General features: G+C 50.3%; 11 protein-coding genes across 11 annotated transcripts; 4 read left to right on the plus strand and 7 right to left on the minus strand.

The window, feature by feature from the left end:
- Positions 1–404: 404 nt before the first annotated feature.
- Positions 405–2,165, minus strand: N7511_004928 (putative integral membrane protein Pth11-like; the record flags this gene model as incomplete). Its single annotated transcript, XM_057127353.1, has 2 exons — positions 405–1,752; positions 1,816–2,165. The coding sequence occupies 2 exons, from the start codon at positions 2,163–2,165 to the stop codon at positions 405–407; spliced, it is 1,698 nt and encodes a 565-aa protein (XP_056986243.1).
- Positions 2,166–2,923: 758 nt separating this feature from the next.
- On the minus strand, positions 2,924–4,276 carry N7511_004929 (histidinol-phosphate transaminase; the record flags this gene model as incomplete). Its single annotated transcript, XM_057127354.1, has 3 exons — positions 2,924–3,929; positions 3,980–4,150; positions 4,194–4,276. The coding sequence occupies 3 exons, from the start codon at positions 4,274–4,276 to the stop codon at positions 2,924–2,926; spliced, it is 1,260 nt and encodes a 419-aa protein (XP_056986244.1).
- A 367-nt stretch (positions 4,277–4,643) lies between these two features.
- N7511_004930 (ThiJ/PfpI) lies at positions 4,644–5,414 on the minus strand (the record flags this gene model as incomplete). The annotated part of the gene is made up of 2 exons (XM_057127355.1): positions 4,644–4,768; positions 4,826–5,414. 2 exons carry the CDS (start codon positions 5,412–5,414, stop codon positions 4,644–4,646), a joined length of 714 nt encoding a protein of 237 aa, XP_056986245.1.
- A 429-nt stretch (positions 5,415–5,843) lies between these two features.
- N7511_004931 (fungal specific transcription factor domain-containing protein) lies at positions 5,844–7,478 on the minus strand (the record flags this gene model as incomplete). The annotated part of the gene is made up of 1 exon (XM_057127356.1): positions 5,844–7,478. One exon carries the CDS (start codon positions 7,476–7,478, stop codon positions 5,844–5,846), a length of 1,635 nt encoding a protein of 544 aa, XP_056986246.1.
- Positions 7,479–8,648: 1,170 nt separating this feature from the next.
- On the minus strand, positions 8,649–9,131 carry N7511_004932 (uncharacterized protein; the record flags this gene model as incomplete). Its single annotated transcript, XM_057127357.1, has 1 exon — positions 8,649–9,131. One exon carries the CDS (start codon positions 9,129–9,131, stop codon positions 8,649–8,651), a length of 483 nt encoding a protein of 160 aa, XP_056986247.1.
- A 519-nt stretch (positions 9,132–9,650) lies between these two features.
- Positions 9,651–10,286, plus strand: N7511_004933 (U4/U6-U5 snRNP complex subunit SNU23; the record flags this gene model as incomplete). Its single annotated transcript, XM_057127358.1, has 1 exon — positions 9,651–10,286. The coding sequence occupies one exon, from the start codon at positions 9,651–9,653 to the stop codon at positions 10,284–10,286; it is 636 nt and encodes a 211-aa protein (XP_056986248.1).
- Positions 10,287–10,490: 204 nt separating this feature from the next.
- N7511_004934 (baculoviral IAP repeat-containing protein) lies at positions 10,491–13,181 on the minus strand (the record flags this gene model as incomplete). Its single annotated transcript, XM_057127359.1, has 4 exons — positions 10,491–12,480; positions 12,526–12,635; positions 12,684–12,980; positions 13,044–13,181. The coding sequence occupies 4 exons, from the start codon at positions 13,179–13,181 to the stop codon at positions 10,491–10,493; spliced, it is 2,535 nt and encodes an 844-aa protein (XP_056986249.1).
- A 318-nt stretch (positions 13,182–13,499) lies between these two features.
- Positions 13,500–15,069, plus strand: N7511_004935 (phosphatidate cytidylyltransferase; the record flags this gene model as incomplete). The annotated part of the gene is made up of 2 exons (XM_057127360.1): positions 13,500–13,514; positions 13,564–15,069. 2 exons carry the CDS (start codon positions 13,500–13,502, stop codon positions 15,067–15,069), a joined length of 1,521 nt encoding a protein of 506 aa, XP_056986250.1.
- Positions 15,070–17,745: 2,676 nt separating this feature from the next.
- N7511_004936 (uncharacterized protein) lies at positions 17,746–19,474 on the plus strand (the record flags this gene model as incomplete). Its single annotated transcript, XM_057127361.1, has 4 exons — positions 17,746–18,306; positions 18,354–18,553; positions 18,604–19,184; positions 19,242–19,474. 4 exons carry the CDS (start codon positions 17,746–17,748, stop codon positions 19,472–19,474), a joined length of 1,575 nt encoding a protein of 524 aa, XP_056986251.1.
- Positions 19,475–20,193: 719 nt separating this feature from the next.
- Positions 20,194–21,633, plus strand: N7511_004937 (cation diffusion facilitator family transporter; the record flags this gene model as incomplete). Its single annotated transcript, XM_057127362.1, has 2 exons — positions 20,194–21,331; positions 21,392–21,633. The coding sequence occupies 2 exons, from the start codon at positions 20,194–20,196 to the stop codon at positions 21,631–21,633; spliced, it is 1,380 nt and encodes a 459-aa protein (XP_056986252.1).
- A 1,233-nt stretch (positions 21,634–22,866) lies between these two features.
- On the minus strand, positions 22,867–25,884 carry N7511_004938 (uncharacterized protein; the record flags this gene model as incomplete). The annotated part of the gene is made up of 2 exons (XM_057127363.1): positions 22,867–25,574; positions 25,623–25,884. 2 exons carry the CDS (start codon positions 25,882–25,884, stop codon positions 22,867–22,869), a joined length of 2,970 nt encoding a protein of 989 aa, XP_056986253.1.
- Between the last annotated feature and the right edge of the window lie 1,066 nt (positions 25,885–26,950).

Consider the following 26,950-nt stretch of genomic DNA (forward strand, 5'->3'; position numbering starts at 1 on the left):
CATTTCAGTTCATCGCATGTCTCAAATCTCGATGTATGTAGGTGGTACAGATATTAACAACCCAAGACTATCAAGTCGAGGGTACATGTGTTGCAGTTGTAAAAGAAAGGAAAGTAACACCAATACCAGATTGATATCCAACGCCACGCTAAGCAACGCAGACGCAGACGCAGCAGGGGGAATACAGCAGAGACCAAGATATACACACAGTTCAAAACAAAGCAAACAAACCAAAGAAGCCAAAAAAAAAAAACACCACATGTAGTGGAAACAGAAAAAGCCAAAACCGAACATGGGCATGGATGGGTATGTACCGAAACTCCTCCACTCCTTCATAACAGAAATCAAAAGCGAGCAAAATTCATCAAGGGAAGGCATTATGTCGTTTCATAGATAGCATGGTATCAACAAATATCATGGCCACGGCCATGGTTCTGATGTTGTGTTGAGAGTAGCCCACCAACATCCTGTAACTCGACGTCTTCATCGAGAGTGATATCCGACGAAGAGCGATATGCAGGGAGGGTATGGGTATGAGTATTAGTATGAGTCCGAGTCAGATTGTGAGAGTAAGACTGAGAGTGAGAGTGTAAGGAAGGCCGAGGCTGAGGATGAGGCAATGCCTGAGATCTACCCAGACCAGCGCCCCTCGAAGAAAAGGGCGTAACAATACCCAAATCTTCCAGGAAACCCCGACTCCCACTCCTACGCTGGGAAGCCTCCGCAGGAGGCGCAGGACGAGCAGAAGCAGGATTCGAGTTCTCCCTCGAGTTCTCGGAGCGAGCAAGAGAATCACCAGGCAGCGCCCTGGTCAACAGCCCGCCCACATCAGAGAACGAAACTCGTCTCGGGTGAGCTATCGACTCCCTCGGCGACGTATTCGTGCGCAAATACTCCCGCGGACTAATCTTGATATCGAGACTATCCGTAGCCGAAGCATGGTCATCGTCAGAACGGGTCGTAGTAAACGACCAAGAAGGGTCAATCGACCCAGTGCGTGCCACTGCGAGCGGCATATGAGGTGGCAGTGCGACTGGTGGAGCGGGACGCGGAATGAGGGAGCCGTCGGCTGTTGTCGTGGGGCTGATAACCATGTCTGGATCGAGTCGGATGCATAATCCTGTTGCGAGGTCGGAGTCGCTGCCCCATTGGTTCTGCATGACAGTGTTTCTTCTGACGAAGGATTTGTCCATGCTTTCTGAAACCGAGGCGGAGCCTTGATCACGCTTGTACTTTAATTTTTTGACGCCCCGGTCTCGGACGAATGAGCCGATGACGACGGCGTTTGAGACAGCTGTCGCGGCTAGGATTTCCAAACTTGCTAGGAGGGAACGGTATTGTTGGGAGCCTTTGTGGCCGATGACCGAGGGCACGCGGTAGCAGGTGATGGCGACTAGGAAGAGAGAGAGGCAGAAGAGGATGATTAGGGCTAGTTTGCGCTTTAGGGGCATTTGGGCTAGCATGATGATTGGCACGGGGAAGGCGATGAGAAGAAGGTCGGTGATGACATCGCAGGTTCCCATTGTTATTAGGTTCACGTAACCTGTTCGACAGGTTGGGCCTGGGTCTGGAACGACCTGCCAGTAGTGGTCGAAGGGTTGGCATTCTGCTAGCGTGGCGATGACCACTGCGACCAGGGTGGAGATCAGGAAGAAGTTGATGAAGCGGAGGAAGAGGGCCACTGAGCGGCGCCAGACGAGACCTGTGACTCTTTTGAGGAATTCGCAGACTGTGACTTTGGCTGTCCAGATGCTGATTTGGGTCTGAAATTAGCTGTGTCCACTCCATCCACGAGATCGCAGGGTATGAGCTCACAAGATCGCGTAAAATATGCGCGCCGCCAGCACGAGCTTACTCCCCAGCTCCCGATTTCTGATATCCTGCTCGGTCAAGCTGCCCGTCGTGGTATTGTTGGTCCCCAGCACTAGCACGAAATGGACCAGCACCATGCGAATCACCAGCGGGATCACACTAATCATGACGACCTTATCTTCGGGAAAGAAGCGCTCAATCCGAATATAGCGACCACACAACCGGACGATGATGATGGCCAGCGAAAAGCCCGTCGCCCACCAGCTCATCATCAGAGTTGGATTGATCTGGTCTCTGGTCTGCATCGCCGGTGGATGATCGGAATACATGCCACGCGCCCACAAGGAGGCCATGGCAATCCGGGGGCTCGCAGAGACACGCGAGTTCAGGTGTAAGGTGATGTTTTACATGGTCTGCACGTGCCGTAGATATAAGTTATGTGGGGGGAAACGGGTCAAAGAGAAGCTATGGGCGATCACAGTGGATATGATCGTTGGATATGATCGTTGGATATGTTTTGAGAAGATCCAAGAGTCCAGTGAGCCAAAGAGGGGGAAAATGGACAAGAGATAAGCCCCAAACCCAGTCAAAACAGCCAGCCAACAGTCAACAGCCAACTCCCAGCCAACTACCAGCCGCCAGTGATATTGTTCTCGCTAATCTCGCCCATTTCCTCGGATCCCTGACGCCTCACCCTGTCAGATTTCCAGGTTTCGGGGGGAATCTAGTTGACAAAGGATAACAATGGACAAAGAAATAGGCTCTCACCGACCCCGTGAAAGGAGCTCGTCCTACGGAATCCGGAGTTGAGCCTTTTTGGGAGCGGAAAGGATCGGCCTTGGCTGGAAAGTGTAATAGATTATGAGCAGTCGACGTTAGTTCACTTAGTGGCCAGTTATTCCGTAAAGTAGAGAAGGGTTAGAGGCAGCCTAGGCAGTGCTGGAGATAAAGGGGGGGGGGGATTACACGTGAACTATTGCCTAGATAAGCCAGTCAGTGATGCAGACATGTGATAGGTGAATGGACTCGTATATCTATTGTATCTCGACTGTATATCACCGCCCCCAAATCAATTTCCCCCTATGGTATCCTGCGCTTATCAGGTTAATGATCAAACAGACTCAATGGCACCCCCAGCACGTAACCCCCCAAGCACAGTTTGCAACTCCTGCAAAAACTTCGAAACTTCCGCCTCAGTACCGACCGTAATACGCAAACAACCCTCACACCCAAGCTCCTTGCCACGGAACCGGACAACAACACCACGCTTCTCGGCCATGGCCTCATATGCCGCCACCGCCGTCGTGTTACTCGGTTGACCGGAAGCATCTAAAATCTGCACAAGCAAGAAATTGGCATCATACCCACCAAGGAACTGACCCACACCGGGGATAGAGGGTAACTCGCGCAGCAGACGGTCGCGCTGAGCAATGATCTGCTCCCGGTAGCCGCGCATGACGGCCATATTGGGCCCGGTCAGGGCCGCCGATGCGAGTGCACTGGTCGGGCTGGAGATGTTATAGGGCGCCTTGAGGCTGTTGAGAAGACGGGCGATCTCGGGACTGGAATAAGCCACGCCGAGACGGATACCGGCCAGACCAAAGGCTTTGCTGAGGGTTTGCATGACAACGAGGTTGGGCCATTCGGTGACCCATTCGGCAAGACTGGAGCCCTCGGGGGCAAAGTCGATGTAGGCTTCGTCGACAACCACCACGCCGTTCCAGGTGGGGTGCTCCAGGACCTTGCGGATGTCTTCTTTGCGGATGAGGTTGGCGGTTGGGTTGCCGGGTGAGCAAATGTAGGCTACTTTGATGGAGGGGTCGGCCGCGAGGGCGGCATTGATCTTCTCAGGTTGGAGGTGGAAGTGGTTCGAGGCGTCCAGAGGGACCTTGACGATCTCCACATCGTTCACTTGGGCACTGACGCTGTACATGCCGTAGGTTGGGGGACAGGTCAGGATCTTGTCTTGGCCTGGGACACAGAAGCATCGTAGGAGGGCGTCAATGGCTTCGTCGGATCCGACGCCGCAGAACATGTGCTCGGGGAGGAGCGTTTTGGAGGTGTGGTGGTGGGTGTTTCGGAGGTTGCAGAACAACTGCTTGAGTTCAATTTGGTGACTGGCCATATTAGATGGATCCTGGCGTTCGTTTGCGACGGGTGCACTCACGGATCGGGGTAGCGGTTCAAGCCCAGGAAGTCGATCTCAGGCTTTGAGGCACCTGTCGCATCGCCAGTCTGGGAGGCCTGCAAGGCACCCTCGCTGTTCAGCGCAAGACCGGGCCCAAAGGCGTTCTCATTGGCGTCGAGCAGTACGTTCGTTCCGTCATCTTTGTAGTCACTGACTCATTAGCTGGGCTTGGTACGATATCGGGTCGACGTACTCTCGGGCGCATCGATATGGCTGCAATGCAAGGATATTAGGGCGGGCACAGGTAGCCAGGTTGAAAGGCGACGTTGAAGCCATTGTGTGTGAAGGATGTACAGTGAAGAATGTAGGAGGTGGGGTGGCGGGCAATTTATCGGATCGGAGATGAGGGCGGGAACTCTGGTATGAGTCAAGGCCGCATCTATACACTGCAAGGTACCCATGATAGATTGAAGATATTGCACCGCGATCTCTTGGTCTTATATATCCAATTGAGTGAGTATGTCATACTTGCATTCTACAATGTATTTTGTATTTACCCTGAAGTTATTCTTAGAACTAGCAATGAAGATAGCGGGCATATTAAGCAATGTTCGGCAACACATAACGATATAGCATAAATTCAACAACATAAATAGCGTAACTAAACGCCTCAGCAAATTTCTAAAATATAATAATAGCTCATCTAAAGCGTCTCAAAGACCTCAATGGCAGCCTTAGCAGTAGAAGTGGCACTAGCAGGGTTCTGGCCAGTAACAAGACGACCATCGACGACATGGAAGTCATCCCAAATACCGGCCGAGCGCTCATCTAGCAAGCAAAGTCAGTAAACATCCCAAATATCTCAATGCATAGAGAGAAACTCACACTTGGCACCAAGACGAGCAGCAAGCTCTTCACAGAGCTCAACATTCCAACTCCTTAAATCACCCATGATGCCCATAGTGTTCTCCGCCTCAGTAGTGAAACCAGTCAGACGACGACCTTGAATAACAGGCTTTCCGGTCTCCTGATCGATGATATTGGCAAAGATAGCCGGACCATGACAAACAGAGGCAACAACACCACCGCTAGCCCAGACTTGCTCAGCGATCTTTTGCAGTGAAGTCGCGGTCGGGTAATCAATCAGAGCGGCGTGGCCAGCCGAGGCATAGAAGAGCCCGTACTTGGATGGGTCAAGGTCAGCAGCTTTGGGCATGCTGTCCAGCTTCTTCCGGAAATCGCTGTTGACGTCGTTCCAGATGGTCAGGTCGTCGCCGTTGAGGAAGTCTGGTGTCTGGGAGAGCCAGTCGGCGGTGTATGAGCCGGTTTCCGAGGCCAAATCGACCTCGAACCCGGCGGCTACGAGAGCATTGTAGGGGTGCAGGGCTTCAGTGATGAAGAGACCGGTTGTTTCCTTATTCAAGGCGGCTTTGGCCGAGGTGATGGCAATGAGGGCTTTGCGAGCGGGAGACATTTGGAAGATTGTTGGGGGAGTGTGGTGGAACTTGGTAATAGACTGGAATTGTTCTGGATGGATGCTGATAATAATTCTGGGACTGGCAGATCCTCTGGTATTTATATTCGTCGACTTGCACCGACTTGCTTCGACTCGCATAGTTCGGCGGGCGAACCCCGCAACTCCGCAACTCCACCGTTTTCCACCTCCGCGACTCCGTCAGCCCGGGATCAGTGGCTGTTTCAAGATTGAATGATTAGTGTAGAGCCAGTTAGTAGACGCAGTTGATCAGAGATGACCCGAGCCCCGCATTCTGTTCTCAGAGCTACGTGGTCATCTATTTGAAACTCCGCAACTCCGAGTCATCCATGGCTTCAGCCTCATAGTCATGAGTTGTCAGTGTAGTATTGGTCATTAAGTTATGTATTCCAACGAACAATTAGATATTCAAATTTCCGATCGATATTGAGACAAATTGTCAGCTTCGGGATAGAGGGCATCCAGACTGTTCCAGAAATCCAGATCAACCGCCATGTCAAACAATGTTAAATCCGGTGCAAGATCATTTGTGTATGAGTTCCAATCTCTCATTGATGAAATCGAAGAAGAATCAAGTGATAGGTCTTCCGTGATGCTCATAGGATCGTCCATAAAGATGGTTTGGAGGCCATTCAAAGGATCGCGCTGGGACTGATTATGCTTTACCAGCAAGTCAACCTTGACGCAAAGATCTCGCATAATAGTGGCCGCATTTGCAGCAACAGAGAATTTTGCCCCGAAGTTATCAAATACATCAACTGCTAGGTCGATTGCACTCCTGGCTTCGGCAGTCAAGGGTGCATTCCGGTACACTATGACAAAGCCGATCAGGGTCATAGCTGCGTTCCATTGGCAGTGGAAGGCCTCATGCCATCCATCAAGGATTGAGGTGTCCGCAAGAGCCTGTTGCGTAATCTTCGATAGCATAATAGCATGGGAAGCACAACGCATCGCGATTTCCTCCGCTGGAGAGCCTGGTGATGGCTTGGAAGAGAAGGAAATTAGTGGTCGGTATAGATTGATGCTGAGATGATGGTATGAGTGTTCGAGAAGAACACGTTGCCGCTGAAGCCAGAGTGGAGCAAACTGCTCGAGTAATAGTCGTGTGCCGTCTGTGGAAAGAGGTCTGCCGCTATTGTGACGCTTTAACTTGAGAGCATCTGGTACGTTGTTGCTCCATTCTTTCAAAATCTGGATATGTGGGAACAGAGCCTCCGCACTAGCTTCGAGGGCATGACGATCATCCCAGATCGTGTGGCCATCCCGCAAGTGGAGTTCCTGGTCATAGTAGCCCGTGTAGGCAGCTCGTACTTTGATATATAGCTGCGTCTGTTGAATGTTGTAACTCAGCCAAGTAGAATCGTCGCCAATGGGCGCAAAAGCGGATCCCGACATTCTTGCAGCGTTGAAGCTGTCGCTAGGTAAACATGGCATGACATGAGAATCACGCAGCATGAAGGGACGGCCGAGTTTCATTCCGACTTTGCTATCCATCAGATAGACTGCCCACCACAAACATCTGCGCATCTCGCGGTCTTTTTCAGACATGTTCGGCGAGGGGTCCAAATGAAGACCCAGAGCGTAGGCGGTGCGCACGGCTTGACCGATTGAATTGTCTAACATATTGTGGAAAGATCCACCACACAGATAGACAGAGCAAAGTAGATGGCATTGCAGAGTTGAAAGAGAGGGGCTTTCCAGTTCGTATGTGAGCAGTGTCTGCCCACGCCAGAAGTGCCACCGACCGGCAACCAAGGCATCTTTTCCTTCTACCAGAAACCCTTGGGTGTCTGACGGAAGGGCCGAAATACCATGCTGCATGCACATAGCAATGATGATATCCACGAGGGCTGATGGCTTTCGATCTTTGCCACCAGAAACCCATAGAGACTGGTAATGCTGCTTGAATTGAGTTTCATCCAGTATTGGGAATAATGAAGTGTGATATGTTTGCCAGAAAAAGTTGATGAAATACTCCTCTTGTATCGGACTTAGATATACACCAGCGTTAGAAAGGTTTCCTGTTGAGACTAGCCGACGCATTGAGTCGGTGTCCGGGCCCTCTGGTCTATCCAGCAATTTATTGTCGCTTGCTGAGATGGGAAATAAATTATTTGTAGAATGTGTTTGTCGAAGATTGAGACTCAAATAAACACTGAGGCGTTGAATAAAATAATGCAGTGATGACGGGCCAAGCCATGTGTCATTGGTTGACCGCGCAGGGCGAAGCTGTATGCCATTCCAGTACTTTTTCAGATTGCTCGAGTCTGCTATATCGGAGCCTCTCAATGAGAAGACGTGAGGTGGCGATGATGAAGACCCTGTTGGCGTGGGAAGATGATTGCCCGCGTTGGACCGCTGTTCGAGTTCCGCTTCTAGCTGCTGAACTCTCTCTTTCAGCCACTCAATCTCCTCAGAGGCTTGAGTGAGCGTGGATACCTTTGGCGCTCCACTGTTACTGCATATTCGGCCCTTTGCTGTACAGTTTGAACAAGGAACTTTATTGTCGCATTTCCTGCGTCGGAGTCGGCATTCATCGCATGCCCTAGCCACCTGGACCCGCTTCTGGCGCCGGGATGCCACTTGATGCCCCGGGAGCCCAGGTACCGAAATGCTCGATCGTGTAGTCATGGAATATCACTGGATCAGGTGGGAGACTGATACAGATGTTGACGAGGTGTATAGTCTGGGAATAAGCAGACACTCGGTTCCAAGGTTGCTCTAATCAATGCGGGCACGTGACAGGCTATCCACTACCCTTCCTGATCGGGAAACCTGACTATGAATTAGCTTCATCTAGTCATTGGTGTAGATCTACAGGAATATGTGCCCCCCGACAAAGATTAATCTGAGAAACAAAGTCCTATCCATGTATAATGCAACCACGTAGGAGTATGTCCCGTGCGCCTGAGCATATGCTACTAGCATTTCAACATCAATCAATTATCATTACATTATTTGACCTCCGTATTGTGTAAGGAGAAAGGTCATAAAGATATACAGTAGTGGTATAGACTGGGAACCAAGTCCATATCGAAACAGAAGCCTGTGGATCAACAGACAATCTACATACCCCTGAATCCCATCATACTGTAGTATAAGATATATTTTATATCAAGATACGTGATCACCCTCGACAAAAATGCCACACCAAATTCAACAAAAAAGCCATAGCTCCAATGAAAAAAGCTACAAATATAATCAAATCAGCCATCAAACCGAACGAGAAGCGGCATCAAGAAGAGACAAACCTTCCTTTCCCAAAGTTCCGGTCAACCTCATAACCCTCCTCTTCCCCTGCATCTTAAACCAAGCAGGCATCAAATCTGTCCGACAAGTCTCCCCATCAATAACAACACAGCCACCCCTAGCCCGGCGACACTCAAGGTGCCCACGACGGCGCTCCATGATGCGACGAACACGCCCATTGCAAAAGGACTCATCGGTGCGGAACGAGCATTTCTCCATGGGACATTCGAGTTTGCGCTCGAAACGCTCAAGCAGCCAGTCTACTTTCAGATGTACGCCAGTATAGACTATTGAGTAGAAATGGCGACTGCTGTGTTTTAAGGCCAGGGCGTCTGGGTAGGAGAGGTATGTGCTTATCTGGATATGGAGTTCTGATGGGAGGGTCATCAGGTTTGGTCTGTTGAACTGAAGAGCTGCCGTTTGAATTGGAGATTCGAATGTTGCCATGGTTGTTGCTTGTTTGATTGTGTCGCTTGTTAGTGTATGTTGAGGGTGTGCCGTGGTTATAGAGCTTGAGGAGGCTGGGATTCGAATAAGCGGGTGCCTAATTCTGCATATTCCACCCTGGCTGTCTGAAAGCAATTGAGGTGATACTGCTATCCCTTATTCCCGACTCGCAATTGGAATAGTTGACTGGATGAAGTTGATGTAGCTGCCTGTTGTGCTTATGCCGTGTTCGTGTGGATCCTGCTTACCGTGTAGCCTAACGCCTAAGGCTTCACAAGGATTAATTAGCCTATCAGCAGAGATCATTATTGCAGAAATTATTGGCCGAATCACTAGTTAAACAAGTCAAAAGCTCTGTCTGAGTCTCGTCTGGATTTACACTGGATCCATGATCTGTCGTATTATGTAATCATCACTATCAACCTCAAGCTTCAACTCCAACTTTGATATCGCCACTCATCCAAACCTCCACCTCCAAATCCTAATCAAAAACCCATCAATCCACAAAGAACAACCGCAATGTCCAACCCGAACGCGTACGGCACTCCGGTGTCCGACACAGCTTTTCGCAAAACATGGGACCGAGAAGAATACACGAAAAAAGCCGCCGACGACGAAGCCAAGCGCAAAGCCGAAGGCAAAGCACGTTACGAAGCCAAGCTACTAGGCAAAAAGTACCATGCGCCCGTCGACCTCAGTACGCTCGAAGCGACGACAGCGCGAAACCAGCGGCTAGATGTGGCCTCGATGGTGGGCAAGACGACCATTGTCCCAGCCGGCGCGTCAATGGGCAAGCGCGGAGCCGGTGCCGGATTCTACTGCAAGGATTGTGATCTTACATTCAAAGATAATCTGCAGCTTGTGGAGCATCTCAATAGCAAACAGCATTTGATTGCGACGGGACAGAGCGGGGAGGTGAAGCGGGCTACAGTCGAAGAGGTGCGGATGCGGTTACGGGCATTGGCACATCGGAAGAGGGTTCGCGATGAAGAGGAGCGGAAGGCTTGGCAGCTTGATCTTGGGGTTCGGCTGAAGGAGCGGGAGGAGCAGGATGCTAAGGAGCGGGAGGAGAAGAGGCGCAAGCGGACGGAGAAGCGGAGGAAAGTTAAGCAGGAGGATGATAGCTGGGAAGGACGGTTGGGCATTATTTCTTAAGAGGCCCATATACTCGGGGCTACGTTCTACATTTGATACCCATAGTGCTTTAGCATGTTTTCTTCTTCTTCTTTTTGGTAGCATGTTCTTCGATGTGCAGTAACACTGCATCATAAAATTGAGACCGAAAGCTTTCACAATGATTCCTAAAACGCCTAACATGCAAATTCATATCATCCAAAACAATGTGGTATCACTCATAAGTTAGTCGATGCACTCGATCGCTTCTATCCGTTGCATGGCTCGGTCACCTTCCCTCTCAAATTGGCCGACAAGTCGCTCACATTCTCTTTTCAGTCGTTCTTCACCATTCTTTGCATTCCATGCGATCCATTCCTGGACCGTCATCTTTTTCTCCGGGCTGGTCAGTCCGCCCTTGACGCCCTTGAACAGGCTAGCCAGGTCGGCATTCTCCTTGTCACTGTTGTCACCGAACAGAGCTTCGTCAATATCAATCGGAGTCCACGGGTGACCTGAGGGCCCAAATCCAGCATTCGCATTAATCTTAGATGGTGATGGTGTACTCGCTGTGAGAGCGGCCTGGAACTTGGGCTCCTTAGGTGTTGATTGATCAAGTAGACGAGATGCCGAAGGCCGTGACGATGGTGGCCGGTTCTCTGCATCTGATGACTGCGGAGACATTGAGGGCGTGCTCCGGTGAGTCGATGGAAGTGGAGAGACTGCACGGTTAGATCGTTGAGAGTTGCGCAGCGTATCATGAGGGGAAGAATGAGCGATAGTTTCTGCGAGATGTTCCTCCTGAGGGATATCACTATATCTTTTGGCAGTCTTGGGTGGCAAGTTTGATGTTGCCCGATGCGATCGTTGCTGCTGTGGTGAAGGCTCTTGAGGGGGTTGAACTAGTTCAAGTTCATCAGGCAAATCATCTGCTGTCTCAAATCCATCATCCAATTCATCAACATATGGCTCGACATCAGGCTCAGCGATTGGGGATTCGGGAGGTGGAGTTGGCTCTTTCTTTTCAGCTTTCTTGGACTTCTTCTCTTTGGGTGCTGATACATCTTTCTTCTTGGGGGCTTTCTTCTTCGGCTTAACAACAGATTCTTCAAGTTTGGGTGAAAGTTCGCGCTCTTTGCTGACGATTTCCACAGAGATAGAAGATTCATGGCGTTCCGACTCATGACTATCATCGGCAACGATAGGCTCCAAAGATTTCCGGGGTTCTGGTGACTCTGCTTTTGGCTCTTCAACCTTAGCCTTCTTCGTTCCCTTCTTCTTGGATCCTTTAGCCGCCTTGGTCTTGGGAGCGGGCGGCTCAGATACTTCAGTGGGGGCTGCTTCAGTCTGAGGTTCAACATGATCGTAATCAGTAGCATCGTCTATTTGATCCTGTGAGGTGGACTCGGGCGATTTGAACGATTTGGTTGATTTGGCCTTCGTAAAGGCATGTGGCTGCTCAGGCTCAGACTCCCGTTCAGGCTCTGGTTCTGGTTGGGCCTGGAGAGGCTCGGGATCAGCATCGAGGCCTGCTTCAATTTCTGCTTCAATCTCCGAGTCCCGAGGAGCACGAGCCTTAAACGCAGGCTTGGATGTAATAGAGACATCAGAGACCTTGCGGGCCTTAGAAGCTCTTTTCTTGGTGGGTTTGCGGCCTCGCTTGGTTTCTTCCTCCGACGCGCTATCGTCCACTGTGTCTGCATCTGGCATCGCTGAGTCACTGCGTTCATAGTTGTAGTTGCGAGAAATGCTGCTGCTTCGTGTTCTCGTTGCCCGTCTCTTGGCAGGGGGCTCTTCAACCGAATGTGTCTGTTCTGGTTCCTCCGAGGCAATTGGCTCACGTTCTTCCTTAGTGATATCCTCACTGGCCCTCTTCTTTCCCCGGCCGGTACGTTTGGCCTTGACAGGCTCTGGTTCGGCAACATCTGCACTTTCGTCTTCTAATTCGACCTCCGCTGGTTCTTCTTTCTTGCTTTTAGCTCCCTTGGCCTTGCTCTTAATTGCTTTCTTTGTAGACTTCGATTTCGTGGTGGATTGGGACATCATGCTCTGGTCCATTGAGTCGTCTATGTCTATCTCGGGTGTTTCGGAGGCAACTGTGCCAACTGATTGCGTTGAAAGCCGAGAGGATGACTTAGAAACGCGAGGTTTCTTAGCACGTCCTTTGCCTTTCTTTCCTGGGGGCTGAGCGAACACGAAGAATGAACAATCAGAGGAGCGGCGGTAGTGTTCCTCACTGAATACATTAGCAAGAGTTATCCGGAAAGAGCGATGGACTTACAAAGGATCATCCTTGGGCTCCCATCCGTCCAGAGACAGCTTGCAATAAGCGCAACTGGCCAGGTCGTTGCTCTCCTCTGTTGGACAGAAATACCATCCACCCTCAACCATCTGTACCATTGTGAGCTAAGAAACAAGCGGTATGATCTGGCACAATACCTTCTCCGACTGGCAGACCCAGCCTCGCTTGCCGTCATGGGGCCAGGTTGACCCGAATGTCGACGTTCGTGCTTGCGTGATACGCTCGTTTGTGGGATCCTCAATAGACGAGGGATTGGAACTGTTTTGCTGAATGTCCATCATAATAGCCCACCCACAGTCAGGCGCATGCTTGAGATGTTCGGTGATGGGATTATCTTCCTCCTCCCAGCCATCTAGCGCCCTGTGACATTCGAAACATGTTGTGTTGTCAGGGTTCGTCTCGTAGGGTTTGTAAAAGAATCCCGCGTGCGCCAACTACAATTTCGTCAGTCGATCATCTCAGAGATGGTATAAATAGTTTCTCCGGATTATGCGCACCTCAGCTGGTGAAGGCCGTTGATGCGGCCAGGTAATCGCCTTTGGTGTTTTTGCGCCGGAAGATCTGCGTTTCTCAGGCTTCAACACTAGATCGAAGCTGGCCAGGCGAGCGGCGAAAGTGTCCATTTCGGAGCTCATGGCGAGACGTTGAGCGGCTTAGAGCAAGTATCCCCAATATCTGACATGCAAGGACGGCTTGGTGGGGAACTTAGGCGTTGGTTGTCGAAAGTGCGTTGTTGATTCTCCGCGTCTGTCTGTTTACTCCGTTGTTATGGCGCGCGCAGTCACATGATCCATTACTCAGCGCCGAAGTGGAAGTCAGGACGGGGTACGTCAGACCCGGAAATGTTGACGACCTCAATCCTTTTACCTCTCTCTCTTTTTGGGATATCAATGCTCTGATCTGTTTTGAAATCTGCGCTCTGCGCTCCGTTCTCTTCCACTCCACTCACAACTATGCCGGGAGTAACAGTACGTCCGATCTCGCTCGGCCCGAGGATCTCACTAACTCATCGGCTAGATGGTTGCTTCTCGGAAAGCAAGCCCCAGCTCTCTCTGGTGCTCTCGTACCCTCCTTTCATCTCCGTCGCTCGTTCCTGTATCAACTCGCTATCTGTCGATCAATTGTCGCCCGACCAATCAGTACCTTGGCCGACTTCCGGCTAATCGCAATCCATCCACCTCGCATTTGTTATGCAAGACTGCCACTAGCCACTCAACCGCTTCCTTCTCGTCCTCTTCCTCAACTTTTCTGCCTGACACGGACTGGGACCATAATCCGAACTTAGCAATCTCCAACTTTTCGGAACTTCCCTCTAAGGATTTCGGAGTTAACCAGCACATGATTATAAACCAGGAATTCAAGGAAGCATTGCGACAGATCCTTTGGCAATTTAAAGCGCCAATTCGATATGCATTTGCCTATGGGTCGGGTGTATTCCCGCAGAATGGAAGTTCGGCTCCGGCCAGCTCGTTACATCCTTCGGCACCTACGGCCATCTCAAATATGCAACAAGGCTCCGGAAAGATGATTGACTTCATTTTCGGAGTTTCATACTCACAACATTGGCATGACCTGAACTTGCACCAGCATCGGGATCATTACTCTGGCATGGGCTCTCTTGGCTCGTATATGGTTTCGCAAGTGCAAGACAAGCTCGGCGCTGGCGTCTACTTCCATCCCTATATCACAGTAAATGGCACAATGATCAAGTACGGAGTGGTTAACTTGGATACTTTATGTCGGGACCTTACCCAGTGGGATACGCTGTATCTTGCTGGTCGGCTTCACAAGCCCGTGAAGATCTTACGGGACCACCCGAAGGTGCGATTGGCAAACCAGATGAATCTGCTTTCCGCCCTTCGAGTCGCTCTTCTCTTGCTCCCTGAGCGATTCAGCGAGTTTGAGCTTTACAGCACAATTGCCGGAATGAGCTACATGGGAGACTTGCGAATGGCACTTCCAGCCGAAGACCCCGGCAAGGTGCGCAACATTGTCTCCGGGCAGATGGCGCACTTCCGTCGGCTGTACGCGCCTCTCATTGAAAATCTTCCCAATGTCACATTCCAGGACCCCCGCTGCAGTAGTGACGATTGGATCGATGACCCGAACGCCATTCTCGCCATGGCACAGGATATGGATCCAGTGAAGCGTGGCAACATGGTTCGTCGCTTACCCGAATCATTCCGCCAAAAGCTGTATTTCCAGTACCAGTCTCGCTTCCAGATCCCACGGGTGGACTTCGACAAAATGATGAAAGAGAACAATGATGCTCAAGATATTATTCGCCGACCCCAGGGAGGTCCTTTCGAACAGCGGATTGCCGGAGATGACTCCCTCCAGACGGAAGTCTCCACGTCCATCGAGAAGACTATCCGGTGGCCGAGTACTGTACAGACCATCAAAGCGCCCCTGACTGCAGGTCTCAGCAAGAGCTGGACCTACATGAAGGAGAAGCGAGACAAGCACAAGAAGGCCCAGGCCAAGGTGGCTTCTAGTGAGAAATCAGAGAGCAAAAAAGAATAAGGTTTCAACGCATATCTTATGAATAGCCCTGCTTGAGGCATATGGGGGCGTTGTGAACTTTTTGTGAGCTATGTATCAAAATCATCAATGCATCGGCAGGAACATCTTACCCAATACATACAGACTACACAATTTTCAATTCACTTTGTCAAATAACATGGGCTGGCATTTAGAACTTTTGCCTTACTTGTCTAGACGTGACTCATATTCGTTTAGAAACCCAGTTTACTGAAATCTTGTCATCTGAAAAGGTATATTGTAAATTGAGACCTCAGCTTTGACTTGTCTGAGATCGGCAAACAATGGACCCACATGGCGCGACAACTTTAATTTTAGTGCTTCTAGGCGTGGGTACATTATATTCTGTGTGTGAATGTCTCCGTGAGCTTGCTGAGGTATCACTCTATCAAGAGAGGGAAAATCTGTGTGCAATATGTAGAGTGACGGTACGAAACCCCATCTACTTGGAGGCCGGTAATTGTATTTCTGCGTTGAAACTACGCATGCCCGCTTTAAAGGCCAGAACCCAACAGAGCCATACATTTCAGAAGACGGCTCCTCGCACATCACGCTATCATATTTAACTTGCAGCCTGATTTTCATCTCGTACGTGCCGTGAATAATTAATATTGCGGGGCAGTGCTCACATACTGGTATCGAGAATAGAGATACCTAATTAGACAAGAACGCAGAGCTGTACACACAAAATCCCGGGAAGCCACTAGCATGGCAATGTGAATTCAGACACAGTGCTTTTCGACAAATTGCAGCCAATTTCAGAGTCGTGCCAGGCTTGGCGAAAGTAGCTAGTCCCGTTTTGTTAAGGTTATTTCCACTAAGTGTTATGCTCTCAGTGAGTATAGGCACGGGTTTCCCCCTGAATACCTAAGAGCTGGCTGCGACCCTGTTTCAAGGGCTATATATCTATCCTTTAGGAGGCACATGACGGGGCAACTCTCGCACCTTCACATGGGTGCCTCACATCTTTAGAAGAGTAGCGATCTTCCTTGTATCGCCCAACTCAGCAGTCGTGGACTAACTTGTCTCATGATATTGATCTTTGGTCTCGCAATAACATCGGTACCTAGAGTAGGAAGCACACAATTAGAGCTCCCTCACAACTATCTGACTTATGTCAGGTCTGGAAATCCACTGATGCAGGGTAGAATTCGGGAACGACGTAATGGCAGCCACGTTTTATCCACGTGGGGTGTGTAACGCTTGTATGGAAGCAGAAAATATCCTTAGACTTCCTAAGATGAAAGCGTTCTCTTATATTTACTTCTATACTCGATTGAATAATGTTAAGAATGAGACTCAGCACCCTCGACTTATCATTTCCGAAAGATACATCCCGATTCTGACTGCGAACATAGTAGACAATTGTTATGTCACACTAGGTTACTGCTGCGGAGCTTCAGACAACACAAGAATTCAGCTTAACCTCACGAAAAAGTTTCTAGGTCGAAGACTGCAATGTTTCGAGTTTGAAACATTCGCTAAGGCCAAACCGTTACATGATATAGTCATCACCGACCAAAAATTAGAAACTATATCGTACTAGTTCAAATTTCAGTGTATATCATCCCAGAAGACCAGTCAGACTGGGAATACGGGAGTTTAAAGATGTCGCAAGTCTATTGAGATGCATTTTGACTAAGTGTACTTCAAGGAGGCATATGCCTGACTGGACTAGTTTCTTGGACCGGTCGTCTTCAAAACCTCTAGATAACATAACCTTCTATTCTGCTGAGGACTTCTGTTGGACACTGCCGCTGCCCGACCACGAGTGCGACTCTCGCGGTTAGTATCATGCAGTGATAGCCTATACTTCCAAGAGATTTAATCCCGAGTATCATTGGATTAGGGCAAAAGAATATCTCAGTCTAAGCCACCCTCGGTGTCACGGAATGATTGCCACTAGAGAATCTATAGCATCATCACTTTTGCTTCAGATATCCCCATGACTGTCTTTTATCTTGGAGAAAGTTTCGAATCCTCCTTTTAGGGTTTGAGGGAGCCCAATCGGAGAGGACTGGAGTGTCTGGCTTTGGGAGTGCCATGATATCACCCGTGGACGTTACTAAGGCTTTTCGTTTAGCCGGAAGAGGTTGCCTAATTCGGTTATTGCGCCCCGGTGGGTCAGAGTTTGACGGGCCCAGTCGATGCCAAGCCGAACAGCCTTGGGAACACTCGGGTCTGGGGGAATGAAGGCGATATAAGGAAGGTGAACAACACAGTCGGGTCGGGGGGTTCTACCTGCACATTCTAGTCAAGATAAGCAGTACACTCTCCTATGCATATCAGTGATCAATTCGGTAAAACCTCGCGTGAGAGATTTATCTGTAGTGGACCCGGATGAAACCGGTTTCAACCTAAACCGTTAATAAGCGCCAATTGGCTTGGGCTTTCTGCGTTAAGTCACGCAGCGCCACGTTTGCCCACGTTTATTTTTTTGGGTAACTTTTTTTTTTTTTTCCTTTCGCAACTATCGACGCCTCAGCGCCACCCATCGACGCCATAACGTTAGACAACGCCCTCCCGCAACGTTAGAACAACGCCCAGCTGCTCCCTCATACTATACTCCCATGCGCTAGTATATTTCAAAGTCCCTCACTCCCAAGCGCCCATTGCAGCCCTTTGATTCTCCAAAGCGACAACCCCCCAGCGACCATCATGGAAGTCTCAAAACCCGACGCGCCCACGGCAGATTCTAACCTCGAAGCCCTGGGTTATACAGCTGAACTGTCCCGCAACCGATCAACATGGCAGGTCGTGTTCATGTGCTTCATTCTGGCCTCAGTACCATATGGTCTGTCCACCACCATGTCATATGCCTTGATTGGTGGTGGCTCGGCCAATATGATCTGGGGTTGGATCGTGGTTTCATTGATCATGATGTGTGTAGGCGTGTCTCTAGCGGAAATCACCTCGGTATATCCCACTGCGGGTGGTGTCTATTACCAAACTTTTGCCCTCGCACCCGCCTGGTGCCGTCGCTCCGCGGCCTGGGTGTGTGGTTGGTCGTTTGTCGCTGGTAATATCACCATCACCCTGGCTGTGAACTTTGCGACCGCGCTGTTCTTCATTGAATGTTTGAATGTCTTCAAAGATTCAGCCGGTGATGGCATTGCAGCCGGTCTGGGAACCTGGCAAACGTATCTCATTTTCGTTGCTATCACTCTGTTCTGCCACGCTATTCCCACGTTCGGAAATAGGTGGCTCACTCATATCGAGGTATGTGGTCTGCTTGCTCTCGGTCTTCGCGTGCTAACCTTGAATAGACCTTTGCAATCTTCTGGACTATCGTGGGTGTAGCTGCGATTCTGATCACCATTTTGGTTGTTGCGCACAGTGGACGCCGATCTGCGGAATTCGTCTTCACCGCGTTTGAGCCTCAGTCCAATTGGCCAGATGGGTGGTCATTCTGTATCGGTTTGCTCCAGGCTGCATATGGTCTTTCGGCTACTGGCATGGTCACCTCGTGAGTGCTTCACACCCTGTCTCATGTTTTCTCTATACTGACCGGAATAGCATGTGCGAAGAGGTCCGTCAACCCGCCATCCAGGTCCCCCGCGCTATCGTCGGTGGTGTTGCTCTCAACGCCCTCGCCGGTTTCATTTTCCTCATTCCCATCGCATTTGTGCTTCCGGATGTTTCCATGCTCGCAGCTCTCGCCTCGGGCCAGCCTGTTCCGACCATTGTGTTGTCTGCGACGGGCAACTCCGCAGGTGCATTCTGTCTTTTGATTCCATTGATTGTCCTTGGACTCATTTGTGGAATTGGATGTGTCACTGCTACATCTCGGATCACTTGGGCGTTCGCTCGTGACGGTGCCATTCCCGGCTCGGGATGGTGGAAAAGCGTGAACGACCGTTTCCAAGTCCCTCTGAACTCGTTGCTGTTGGGCATGGGTATTGAATTGATTCTTGGATTGATCTACTTCGGTTCAAGTGCTGCTTTCAATGCGTTCTCCGGTGTCGGTGTCATTTTCCTCACCCTGAGCTATGCCTGCCCCGTTGCCGTCTCTTTGATTCTCCGTAAACGTCAGGACCTGAAGCGTGGTTCTTACAATCTTGGAGCTCTTGGCGCTTTCTGCAACGTGGTTTGCATTGGTGAGTCACTATCTTCCGATCCTTGAATCACTGTTTGCTAACAACCGTTTCTTTTAGCTTGGTGCCTTCTCGCTATCCCACTTTTCTCCATGCCCACGAGTCTTCCCGTTAGCAAGGACACAATGAACTATGCGTGCGTTGTGTTTGTCGGTTTCGTGGTCATCTCAGGTGTCTGGTATGCTGCTTGGGGTAAGAAGAACTACATCGGTCCTGCTCTCGAAGAGATTGATGGTCAGTCCGACTCCCAAGCCGGTGACCACTCCGACATCGACATTGCCTTGCACAAGTGATCGCTCCCCAGGCGACCAATTGCAACGGGAAACCGACCAAAGTTGCCGTTTGGCGATAGAATTTTGCTGAAACCCTCCAAAAATTTGGAGTACATCGTGATACCCAGCTCTTGTTTGGCACCATGAGCAACTACCAAAGTGGTATGAAATTGGGCAGCCTGGCAGCTGGCTCTTGCTCAGGTTCATGCATGCATAGCCCGATTCTGGCTACTTCCGCCTCAAAAAGAGGCGCGCTAAACAGGTCTTCAGTATCAGGCTGGTACTCGAAGAACGAAAAGGTGTAGTATATATGTACATAATTGTTTTACCGCAGAAGTATATAGCACTAGGATTAGATCTGAGCATTATACCCAATTTTTCTTTTGAATATCTGTTTTCTAAACATAGCCAAGCAACTTCAAAATCGTCCGTTGAAGTCTTTGGTTGCATATGTAGACCCACTGTGAGCTGGACTCTGGAGATATATACAGCATATTTGGGAATGTTTCGCTTTGCAGTATCTGTATCTGTCAAAGTACTGCAAATTGCAATCTAATAAAAAACCGAATTGAAGCATCTGCCAAGTCCAAGATTGCAATGCAAATCATAGCTGCATACAGTAACCAGCTTAAAGTGTGCAGCGGTGTATGATCGACGCGATAAGAGATAAGCACTGCCACATCCTCAATAATTTCTTTCATCCCTTACATTGTCTCCTTCCCTTTGTTCATTCCACAGCCATGGAGGAACATATTCGCCAGAGTCTTTCCAACCACCCGAATGTCTTTCAGGGGTTACATCACACCAGTAGCTCGCCATCTCAGCGCGACAGGATGGCCCACTCCAACGAAGCGACTTCTACCGCTCTAGAGCACGAGCTGACAGTGCTGCAACACCACCGCAGTGGCAGTGCAAGCGACGAAGAAGGCCAACCCCCGCCGCGCTATACCCCGGAGAACGATCCCTTCCAGCTAGCATCGAAGCTAAAGACCGACGAGGAAATCCAACAGATCCAGGCCAACACCTCCAGGAAACGTGATTCCGCTAATGCGTCCAAAGGCCGGAAGGTTGCGGCTCTGGTGAAAGACACTGGTCGTCTTGGCAGACAAGCTTTCGTCACCAAGAAGCTGCGGGGCTTCTACGAATCTCAGAATGAGAATATCGAGCGCATGCTGAAGCCCGTTGAGGAGCACCGCCGTGCCGCTCGCGAATTGAACGTCGATAATCGTCTGAAATATCGCATTGCTGTGTACGGCAGTTTTGCCGCCAATGTCATCCTCTCTGTCGTCCAGGTCTACGGTGCCGTTTCCTCCGGGTCGCTGTCTCTCTTCACAACTATGGCTGATGCCGTCTTCGATCCTATGTCCAACCTTACCCTTCTCCTTTGCAACAAGGCTGTCAACCGCGTCGATCCGCGCAAGTTCCCGGCTGGAAAAGCGCGTATCGAAACCGCTGGCAATATCTGTTTCTGCTTCCTCATGACCGCTGTCTCATTTATTCTGATTGCATTCTCAATCCGTGAACTGGTAGTTGGCTCCGAGGAAGAAACGCAGTCTTTCCATCTGCCCTCCATCATTGCCGTTGCCGTTGCCTTTGCCACAAAACTTACCTTGTTCCTGTACTGCTGGGCTCTACGGAATCAGGTTTCGCAGATTCGCATTCTGTGGGAAGACCACCGCAACGATCTGTTCATCAACGGCTTCGGTATCTTGACCTCCGTTGGCGGCAGTAAGCTGCGCTGGTGGGTCGACCCAATGGGTGCTATTATTTTGTCCACCTTGGTTAGTGTTCTGTGGTTGCACTCTGCCTACGGCGAATTCCAGCTACTGGTTGGTGTCACTGCCGACACCAAGATGCAGCAGCTCATTACTTATATCTGTACGTCAACCTTGTCCACAATTTCTTTCAATATACCTTATTCTAACACTGTCTTCACAGCAATGACCCATTCTCCTCTCATCACCGCCATCGACACCGTCCGCGCCTACACTTCTGGGCCCCGTCTTCTCGTCGAAGTCGACGTTGTCATGGAACCCAACGAGTCCCTGCGCGCTACCCACGATGTCGCCGAGGAACTACAGATCAAGCTTGAGTCCCTCCCCGACGTGGAACGTGCTTATGTACACGTTGATTATGAAACCACACACAAGCCAGAGCATTTCCTGAAGAAAGAGCTTTGAGTAATATTTTACTTGTCTCTAGTGACAATTGCTATCTCCCAACTTCTCGATGGACCGAAGAAAAAAGCACCCAGAGCACGCTGCTGTCAAGACTCCACCCCGAGAACTGCCATGTTAGAAACCAAACGCGCCCTGCAGCGGCCCAGCCTCCTAGCGTCAGACCTAAATCTAGTTCTTGGTCTGAAGCCTGCCTGCATTGGAGAGACCTTTTACAGGTAGCTCACTGCGCTTCTTGGTCTTTTCTCTCTCATTTCTTACATGATTAATCTCTCAGAATTGCTGAGAACTTACCTTGAACAATTCATTTGTGTTGCCGCGCATATGCAAACAAAGTATTCTCGTCTCGGAGCTGTGAATGGAATTATTTATTTGTTCCCACATTGGCTAGTGCCACATTGGCTAGTGCCACATTGGCTAGTGCACAGGGTATGTGTAGATACTTCTGCTTCAGGAGTGGGTATTACATCTGCTTATTCCCTCTATCCATTGAACCCGACTTATTACTCTTTTTTTCTCGTTCACTCTTACAAACCTCACTCCTAAGTTTGGGTGAGACGCATACATAATATGTAAGCCTCACTCTGGATGCACCAGAGTCGTTCTCCTGGTTAACCACGTGATCTACTAAACCCTTGAAACAGAACGACGATCGACTCGTTTCCATGTCTTGATGCTTCGCGGACTGGCTGCCAAACAAGAGTGTGAACTTCGTGCCGCTCATACACTGCGTATTATTTTTCCAATTCAATTGAGCTTGGCACTATCAAATTAGTGTTCTTTCACACAAGACATCTTTAAACTATCGTCTACTTGTAGAAATATACAATTCATCAAGGTGGCCACAGCCAGAGAGTCTGATAATCATAAGTAATTGGCATTGCTTTGTATATCATCGCCCAGAGAAGGGTAAAAGATAAAAAGTGAAAAGTAAAAAAAATAAAAGAAGAGCGACAAAATCTATTAATGATCTCCTAAACTGAAGCCGGGTTGGTATCAAAAAGAAAACTGCTACTTGAAACCCGTTGAGCAAGCGCTGAGCTTAGAACAATTTATGGGAAGGAGGGTGGGAGGAGGACATGAGTGTGAGAAGGAAAATATTGGATATTGATTTGTGACCGCACTATTGTGTGGATTCAAAGGGGAACCTGTGAGAAAGAAAATGGTGTGACAGACGTGAGAGGTAGGCTGGTAGAGAAATGGGAGGAAGGGAGAGTGAAAGACGGAAGGTATATTCTAGACAGTCTGCTGGAAAAGAGCAATGGTCGAGCAGTAGTTGCTCTGGTTTGGCTTGTTGGGGACCATGCTCTTGCCCTGCGAGGAGGTGACCATGTTGACAGCTGCCTTGGTGCTGAGACCGTACAGGTGAATGTCCGAGCAGTCAACCTCGACCATGTTCTCCTGGCAATCCTCGGTGTTGAGGCAGGATTGGGCGTAGTTCTCGAAGAAGCTATAGAGACCAGCGCCGTAGACGAAGACGTCAGACGACTGCCGAACACGCAGACCCCAGGACTTGCGGCACGAGTTGGTGGTGCAGTTGGAGAAGTCGGGGTCATTCCAGGAATGCTGGGGGGTGAAGGGGACCAGGGCGGTAGGGTTAGACTGGTAGTAAGGAGTCTCAGACTGAATGAGACCCATGAAGACCTCCTTGGCACCTGACACCTGGTAGTTGTACAGTTGGTGGTGCTCGGAGGAGGTACCCCACAGCCAGACTGGGTTCTTGGACTCAATGAGAACACCACGACCGGTGTAAACGTTGATCTGGTTGTGGTCCTCGAGATCAAGCTCGTGGTCGGCGGTCCAGAACCAGCAGTTTTCAACATAGGCACTGGCCTTGGAGGTGACGTGCAGAAGCATGAAGGCGGCCATGCACTCTTTCTTGGGGGTGGTCTTCTCCTTCGGGGTCTTGGGGCAAGTGTCGCTCTGGAGCTCAGTGCCAGCAGCACCACCAATGCGGAAGTGAACATCCCACATACCGGCGGAGCCCTGGGAAGCGGCAGCAAGGTTCCACTCCATGAGAATGGCGCCAGGGGCAGCACCCTTGGTGGTGATGATCAGATCGCTCATCTCGACGGAGCCGGATTCGCCCTTCTGGCCAACCTGGAAGAGAGGTACAGGGTTCTCCTGGTCGGCAAAGGTCTTGCCGTGTGCCATCAGCATGGGCCAGATCTCACCGGTGATCTTAATATCCTTGGGGATCTTGATGGTCGAGGTGATAACATATGCACCGTGATCAAAGTAGATAACCTGACCGTCCTTGTAACTGTTGAAGATCTTCTGGATAGCCTCGGTATCATCGGTGGTTCCATCACCCTTGGCACCGGCAGACTTTACGCTAACAAAGTTGGAGGCCTCAACGTCCTCATACAGTGGCTTGGAGCGTTCGAAGACGGCACCATCTTTCAGGAGACTGGCGGGCTTGGTGGCAACCTTCATGGTGGTTTGGGTGCGTGCAGAAGAGACGGCCTGTTGAGCACCACAAGTGCCAGTGCCACTGCTGCTGTCGCTTCCAGACTCAGAGGTAGATCCAGAGCCACTGTTGGAGGTCTGAGAGGTACCAGTGGAAGTAGGAGTAGCGGTGGCAACGGGGGCAGAGTGTACAACGCTTCCAGCAGGTTGCTGAACGATGGCACTGGAAGCAGAAGAGACAATAGGAGACTGGGAAACAACAGGAACCTGAGAAGCAACAGGAGCCTGGCTGGTAGCAGGAGCGGCAGGGACAGCCTCAGTAGTCTCGGGGGTATCGGAGGATCCACCAAGAATGGAGTTCAAAGTGTCCAAGATTGGAAGGCCGGCGGTGGAGGAATCAACAACGGACCTTCCGGCCTCACCAGTGGTAAGAGGAAGGTTGGCGACGTTGCTGCTGACAGCGGGAGCAGGCGAAGGAGCAGCAGCAGTACCAACTGAGGCAGTCTTAGCAGGAGCGGGAGCGCTCTCACTAGCACTGGCCAATCCATGGGATGCGGGGCAGGCAAGAACAGTGTGCACCACGGTCTGGACGACAGTGACAACCTCAGGCTCGGCCTCGGTGGCGCGCTTGACAGTTTTGGAGGGAGTGTAAGTGTTACCTTGAACCCAGTTGTCGACGACGGAGCCACCAGCCAGAATCTCGTTACCATCAACGCCAGCGACCGCAATCTTGGAGCCAGAGAAGTCCACGTTGTCCAAGATGAGGTCACCACCACCGACGGGGATGCTATCCTTAGTCCAGGCAGTCACAATACCAGTCGGGGTGTTTGTCAACTTGCTGTCGAGCAGCATGACGGAGCCGACAGTCTGGTTGGAAGGCGAAGTAGACATGTTCAATCCAACCTCACAGTTGTTGATTTGGACAGACTTGAAGGTCCACGCCCAGTTCCAGTTCATGAAGATACCAGTCTGGCAGCCGTTGAAAGTCAAGTTGCGGGTGGTGAACTGCTGGTTACCGAGGAACATGCCGTAGTTACCACCGTTAAAGGTGAGGTCGGACATGAAACCACCGGATCCGTTATCCATAAAGATACCCTGCTGCTTGTTTGCGACACCACCACCCTTGACCATCTCGAAGCGGATGTTTTGCAAGCTGGTGGCCTGGCCAACCTGCCAGTGGATACCAGCACCAGAACCCTGGGGAACACTAGTCAAATCGATGACCAGGTTGCGAATGGCACGGAAGAAATTGTTCTGGTTAGTAAACCAGTTGGAGCCATCGTCTTCGTATGGATCGGCGTCGATTACGGCCATACCGGCGAACTTGGCTGATGCCTTGATAACCGGGAGGTTGACAGCATCACCGACGATCTGGGTGTAGTAGTATTGCACAATGGGCTTGGAGACAACGTAAGTACCGGGTGGGAAGTAGATGATAGCCGGCGTGGTGGTAGACGAGTCGCAGCCCTTACCACAGCGACCACCGGAGGAGATGGCCTTGTTGATAGCGGCGGTGTCATCGGTCGAACCATCACCTATTGTTCCATTAGTATCAATATGAACATGAAGGCAATTTTCCTTACCGGTAGCACCAAAGTCCATGACATTTCGGAAGATTTGATAGTCGGCACTCTTAACGAAAGGCACGGTACCCTGACGCTTCACATTGGCAACCCAGTAAGAGGACGCAGCAGATGTTCTTTGATTCGTCGCAACTTGAAGAACGTTTTTCACAGGTGTAACAGGAACTGTCACCGGGACAGCACCAACCAAAGCTGCGGGAAGACCAAGCAGAAGGAAAATATGGGCGACAAAGATCGCGATGGAAGTTTGAAGAACGGCCATGTTGAAGAATATCGCTGAACCAGCAGCGGGAAAATAAGTATATCAGAAATGAATACCTAATGAAAGATAGTTCAGTAACCAGTACTGATTCAAAAATCGAGTCGCAGACCAGCAGCGAGCAGAAGATGCAAATTCAGGAAAGAAAAAAAGGAGAGATGAATGAAGGAAGTATAGGAGACGGCTCCTTCCAAATGAATGTATAGTGAAATCCGAACAATAGAAATCACCCAGCAATGAATAGAAACGAACAAAGAGAGAAAAAAACAATAAGAAAACTCACTCTATAAATCGAACTTCCAAACTTCCCCTTTTCACCCTATCACACGCGCCAACTCCCCCGCCAATCAGAGGCTGGAGTGGGTATAGCGGAGACGAAGCTTGAAACGCGAGACTTCGGGGTGAAACGCTTCAGGGTGGTGATCCCAGAGCCCAGTGTTGCAGGTTAACCAATATAGGAATCGCGTGGGAAAAAGTAGCGCTGATATGAAGCGATCGGGTTTCACGGCAAGCCACTCAGTGCTGAATCGGCTCCACTGCTTATTTGACCCCAAAATTAGGAGCAAAGAAAATAGGAGAAGAGGCAGAGGTCTCAAAATAAAAGTGCCGTGATTGGGGCATCTACGCGCTATATAACTAAAGGGCCATGATCATCCATTCCGGTGGTTGTTTATCGTCGCATGGGAGAAGGGGGTTTCTGGTCCGACCTTTCATGGCCAAGGGCGAGCATTGTTCCATGCCTTGGTGGAGCCCCTTCACACCAGATAATCTCCCCTGATCAGTTATTTGCCGATTGATCAAAAAGGTCCGGTGTGGCAATTGCGCTTTTTCGGCAATTGATGTACTGTATACTCACCCTCGTCGTCCCAACCATTGTCATGTCTTCGCCCATCAACAAGGCGGACCGTGTCCGGTCTGCTATGCACGCGCGTCGAAGATACCGATCCTAGATACGCGCAGCTGTGTCGACAGTAGGCGACATCTGCCCCGCGGAGCTGGTGGATCTGGGTTGTCAGGGGGGTTGTTATGTGGTCACATTCCGGCACCGCGTGAGATTCCTGATGACGGG

The sequence above is a fragment of the Penicillium nucicola genome, assembly GCF_028828085.1.
Source record: "Penicillium nucicola strain IBT 29836 chromosome Unknown utg000003l, whole genome shotgun sequence".
Lineage (NCBI taxonomy): Eukaryota > Fungi > Ascomycota > Eurotiomycetes > Eurotiales > Aspergillaceae > Penicillium > Penicillium nucicola.